The 5,923-nt window shown below is 44.0% G+C and overlaps 1 protein-coding gene across 1 annotated transcript in view; it reads right to left on the minus strand.

Annotated features, from left to right (window-relative positions):
• Positions 1-5,635: 5,635 nt before the first annotated feature.
• GPR107 (G protein-coupled receptor 107) overlaps positions 5,636-5,923 on the minus strand; it is a gene marked incomplete at its 5' end in the record, with an annotated part of 27,569 nt that continues 27,281 nt past the window's right edge. Inside the window, one exon of the mRNA XM_009071827.1 lies at positions 5,636-5,923. This exon is cut by the window's right edge and continues 54 nt beyond it. Coding sequence (XP_009070075.1) covers positions 5,887-5,923 — 37 coding nt within the window.

Here is a 5,923-nt window from a genome sequence, read left to right on the forward strand (position 1 = left end):
CTTCTCTTCAAACACCCTCTGCTGTTCTTTTAATAAAGTTTAAAAAAATACTGAAAAAAATCCATTTTTACATCTGAACAGGAACTGAGGAATAAGATATTTACAGGTCACCAAAACCCCTGGAATTGGACCTTGCTGTACACAGGAAAGTCTTTTTTAGTTCTTCTGGAGGTCATTTATTAAATGAATTCAAAGCTACATTGTACAATGTGCCCTAAAGCTGCTTAATGACACAAGAGGATCTAGAATTAATTATTAATAGCTGCTAAAGGGCAAGGGAAGCTATTTAGACCCATACTCTGTTTTGACAGAACAGGTACCAGCCCCACGCTCCAGTATCCTAGCTACAGGATGAAGTGCTTCTGATGATGTGGAGGTCAGGCTCTACTTTATTACACAGAGAGCAGAACACTGAGTGAAATCCCACAAGGAAATACTTATTAAGAATTGTCCTCTCTACAGGATTGCTGCAGTCAAAACACAAATTGATTCTTGAGCCTGTCAGCCTACAAGGAGTGACTCTTTGCTCAGCCACTTTCTTCCAGTAGCATCAACTCTACACCTATGTGTATTTTCCTAAATCCTGTTCCAGCCACTTGCAAGCAAATACCATGTGCAGGTCCTACAGGATCATTGCTATATCCAAGTGAGAAACTACAAGGGGGACCATAGAAGCATCTCATAGAACCAACCAGGTTGGAAAAGACCTCCAAGAACATGAAGTCCAACCCTACTGTGGTCACTAGACCATGGCACTAAGTGCCACATCCAGTCTCACCTTGAAAACCTCCAGGGATGGTGAATCCACCACCTCCCTGGGCAGTACATTCCAATGTCTGATCACTCTCTCTGGAAAAAATCTCTTCCTAATATCCAACCTAAACCTTCCCTGGCAGAGCTTGAGTCTGTGCCCTCCTGTCCTCCTGATGGTTGCCTGGGAGAAGAGACCAACCCCCACCTGACTCCAACCTCCTGTCAGGGAGTTGTGTACTCAGGGATAATGCACAGCTTCCCAATATTGCTAAGGAAAAGTGATTAAGAAACCCAAACCAGCAGTGTATCCAGTAGCTACAAGAAAAGCCAGATTAATCCAATTTAGAACAACACTTTCCAGCTAATCAACCCCAGAGAACACACAGAAACATTGGTCAAGTGCCTCTGGGCAGCACCACCTCAGTGTTCCTGAAACATCGAGGTTACTGATGTTCCACACAAGGTCACAGCTTTCAGACAGCGTGAGTCGCTTTAGCTTCAAACACCACTGCACCTCCCACTCCTCCACTGCTCCACTCTTTGTACACAGGTGAAAAATGGGGAAGTGCTTTATGAGTGAAGTGGAGGTCATAACACAGAATCGATAAAACACATCTGCTTTAAAGTGACAGCAGTGTGTTAGCTGTCATGACAGGTCACATTGAAGGAGACAAACCAGGTAGACTGAAGGATGAAGGATTTCCTTCCCCTTCCTTAATAGCTAAGCAACTCCAGCCCTCAGAGCTCAACACAGCATGCAAATACCCACTATTTGCTTCAACTTGGGCAGTTTCCAAACAAACAACAAAAACCCTCCTTTCTTGTCAATGTCATTGTCAGTGGCCAGACTGCATTTCTCCTCTCTAAGAAGAGAACACTGAGGGGAAAAAAAGACTTAACATAGTAAAAATCTTCCACTGGACTTCCACCAGATGTGCACACTGGAGTGATTAGGACATGCCCTTTCCTGGCCAGAAGGAATGTTACAGCGCTCAAGGATACATGGTGGATGCACACTCATGCTAGAGAGAGTCCACTTAGCTTAGAAAAATACATCTTCCACACTACTAGCTCCAAGACAAAATGCTGCAATGCAGCAAATTTTTACAACATGCTCCCAGGGTATGCCAGCATGGAAATCCAGGAACAGGGCACTCAGCTGGAGAGAAACACTGAACAATGCACTGCACAGATCACGACACGCTGAGTTAGATGACAACATGAAAGAGCATCTTAATAGGACAGCATGTGGCTTCTTCAACTCAAACTGCTCCATTCTGAGCAAGCAGCAGCAGTGTTCCAGATGACCCCATTATGTCTTGCTTTCTTTTAGCATGTCTCTTGATGAACCATCAAGGAAAACATTTTCCAGCCTGAAGAATGCAAGAGTCTGGCAGCTGCACTGCAAGGAGGTTTCCTCTGGAAGACAGCCTAAACAGTTACAAGGAGGAGTGCAGCAGTGGCATGTGCATGTCATCACCAACAGGAATTTATTAGGGCATAACCTGCATTACAACTGAAGACTGAACCAATCTCATTTTTGTCTGCAGAGGGTGCTGAGTACTCCACTGCAGCAACATATGGGAAAGTATTCAAACCCATTGATTCCAAATTGCACCAGAGCTGCTTTTCCAGCACTCCTGTCACTGTACTGCTGCAGTGGCATGTGCATGTCATCACCAACAGGAATTTATTAGGGCATAACCTGCATTACAACTGAAGACTGAACCAATCTCATTTTTGTCTGCAGAGGGTGCTGAGTACTCCACTGCAGCAACATATGGGAAAGTATTCAAACCCATTGATTCCAAATTGCACCAGAGCTGCTTTTCCAGCACTCCTGTCACTGTACTGCTCCGCACTGCCAGGGTGAGTGCTTCAGTTCCTCACTTCAGTAAAAGGCAGAGACAAGAAAGCAAAGCCGTATCCCAAAACGATCTGTAATCCACAACAGCTTCTCTAGCTTCCCACCCTGTGAAAGACAGAGCTTCCTACCAGATAAGCATCATCAGCATGAGAAAGGCAAGCACTGATTATCCTGCCTGGTAAGCTCTGAGCTGCTGCACTTCACTAGCCCTGCAGTCATGCACTTGCCAGTCATGCAGCTGGGGGTTTGCCTGGAAGAGGAGGGAGCAGAGAAGCACAACTGCAGCCACCCTCACCATCCTCCAGCACCACAGTCACCATCTGATCCATCACACAGCCCTGCAAGACAGGCTTTTTGACCTGCTCTGAGGAATTCCACCAGAAAAAAAATCACTTTGGAAATGGCTGCACTTAGAATCTTTTTGGGTTTTGATTTGTACATCTACATTGATTTTCCTCTGTAATGCTCAGGTCTGAGCAGTTCCTGCTGCTTGGCATCCTGTGTTAGGTGCCAGCTGACACTGGTTACAGAGCTGACTGCTGAAGCTCAGGGCTAAACTTGGAAAAAGCTCTTCTAAAGAATACTTTCAGACCACTGCTGTGTCTTTTCATGCCAAGACAAAAAGAAATGACCCATTTTTTGGCCTTTGACTAGTGAGCCAGGGACTTGGCAGAGAAACTAACACCATATGCAACTTTAGCAAAAAAAAAAAAAAAGACTGCATATAAAAAAAGAGAAACCTGAGACTAAGGTAACAGCACTTGCCAAATCATCAGCTCCACTGATGCTGAGGTATGGAACAGGCAGTGGTTTGGAACCAGTTCAGCACTCCCTGGGATCTCAGCCCTCATGTTTTTGGGTGAAATGCTACACCCCATCAGAATCTCACATCTCATTCACAAAAGGTATTAACAGGTCCTAGAACAGCATCATGTTCAGATAACACTGTTACTGCTCTTTGTTCCTGACAGCAAATCCTTATCCCTTACATACCTCAGTACTAACACACTGCAGGTCTCTAGGGGACTTCTCTGAACCAAGTTTACAGCCTGTTTGAGCAGCTCTTTGGATGCAGTGAGTGACACTTCCAGGGGATACAGTAATAACTGCGCAGAGCAACAGTTTTTCAGGTATTGTATTTAATTGTATGATGAGCTGGGACTGCCTCTGTTTGTTGATGGTACAATTTCACAAACCTCAGCTAGTTAACATGTAGATTTCTTCCTGAGAAGGTCTAAAAGGCCCATAGGTCACCAAACAGCCTTTCCAGTGGTGCAGACTCTCTGTCCCCACTAAAACTGTCTCACTGCAAGGCAATGACAACAAAAGTGACACTATCGCTGCTGTGATTATTGTGGAGTTACATCTGAGGAGGAAAACAGAAGAGGACTCTGTACCCAGAAAAGAGAGCTGTTCTTGTGTTTTGTCTGAAGAGAAAACAGTTCCAGGTATCAAACCAAGTAGATTTGTTTCTACCATTTCCAGCCAACACCTGGGAAAAGAAGTGGCAAGCAGAGAAAGCAATGCTGTCCCTCAAACAGTGAGTCTTGGTGCACACTGCTAAGAGCTCTACAGTCCTTGTTCAACAGTGAGGAAGAAGTGGTTCAAGACTAAATTAAAAAAAATTCCCCTTTAAGCTTAAATTAAAGAAAGCCCTTGCGGCTAGAAGTCCTCTAATCAGTTGTGCCCCAGAGATGTCACCCCTTCAGAAAAGCAATTCCTAACAGAGCCTGTAAGCAATGCTGGCACATCTGAAGCTCTGATGGTGCCTATCCCTGCCACCCTGACAGAAACACTTTGCTTGACAGCACCACATGTCAATGCCTCTACATGAATATTAAGGCTTGAGTGGGTCAGTGAGTTGTACTTGATTCATTTTTCTTCAAGCTTATCCTCATTACATCAGTGAACCACTTCCATCCTCCCCCAGGTTAACAACCATTCTCACTATGCAGCTATGGACACTAACTGCCTTAGTGATAACAGAGACTGCAGAGAAAACACACATGGTATTTGTCACGTGTCTCAAATACTCCACTGCAAGTCTGCAGCTATTAGTCAAGACTTCCCTATTGCCCTACATTGAGGTTCTGGTCATAATCTTCTCCTTTCCTGACGAAAAGCATTTAGGACTGGGAGCTGCAGCTGCCTGTTTTTGGTGGCAGTACTATTTTGACCAGTTTAGCTCATCCCAAACTGCAGTATCATTAATCCTACATAGCCAGAGAGGTACAAGCAGCCATCCAGAGAGGCCAAGTAACTCAGGGTAATGGCGAGCCAGAGATTTATGCTGCAGTAAATTGGCTAGACAGATTTCCACTGGAGAGTCTAGTACTGTTTATACTGTGCCAGAAAGGAGCAACTTTTGAAATACCTTGAAAATATATTATCAAGCAGACCAAGGTACTCTGGGTCACAGCTTTAAAGTAAATGTTTAGGATAGCATGGCAGACCCCTAAAAAGCAAGCATCAGTCTTACACCTCTTGTGTACTTCTTGTCAGGTGGGGGTGAATCCAGAGCAGCTCCAAGAACAGTGGAAAATGTACAACAATGGTTACTGCACTATGAGCTTAGTGCTTTAATAGAGAACAGTCACTTGCTTCCTGTATAGTAAGACATCTGAAAACCTGACACATTCAGGTGGATTCCTGCATGGATAAGACAAGAAGATACTTATCAACTTTCCCACTGGTGTGAGCAGTGGTAGAAGTTATCTGATCCAATACCCGTTTAGTCTCTCTAATAACTGCTGTTGTTTCCATTCATTTGTGTTGTCCAAGCCAAAAGGAGTGTTTATAAAAAGGAAAGAAAAATTACTTACATCTCTTATCTTCTTTTCCCACCTTCTGACACACTGTAATTCCCAGCATACAAGTTACATAGCAAGTGTGTATATATATATATATATATGCACATTATATAAAATATATACTTTACATACACACTGAAGATCTCTCTTCACATTAGTATAACACGTTCTGAAGAACTCAACTGCAAACAATCCAGAATACCCAATCCAGAAAGGGAGGGGAAAAAAAGAATAAGCTACCCAAAATCCCTAGGAAAGCTTCACACTCCTTGCAAGTACCAGGAGATCCCGTTTTCTTATGATCAAAGGAATATATTTCTGCACTGCTCTGCTCCCCCTAGACACACCCCACTCTGCAGTTTCAGTGGTGAGAAGTGCTAGTTGCTCCCTTTCCACTGAGGGTAATTTTAATAAATTAAAAAAGTTTCTCTGAAAGTGCTGCCTCAGTCCAGTCCATCATGCTGTGCTCTCCCACTCGCCCTGGGGCTCTGCT

Source organism: Acanthisitta chloris, unplaced genomic scaffold (genome assembly GCF_000695815.1).
Source record: "Acanthisitta chloris isolate BGI_N310 unplaced genomic scaffold, ASM69581v1 scaffold18103, whole genome shotgun sequence".
NCBI classification, from domain to species: domain Eukaryota; kingdom Metazoa; phylum Chordata; class Aves; order Passeriformes; family Acanthisittidae; genus Acanthisitta; species Acanthisitta chloris.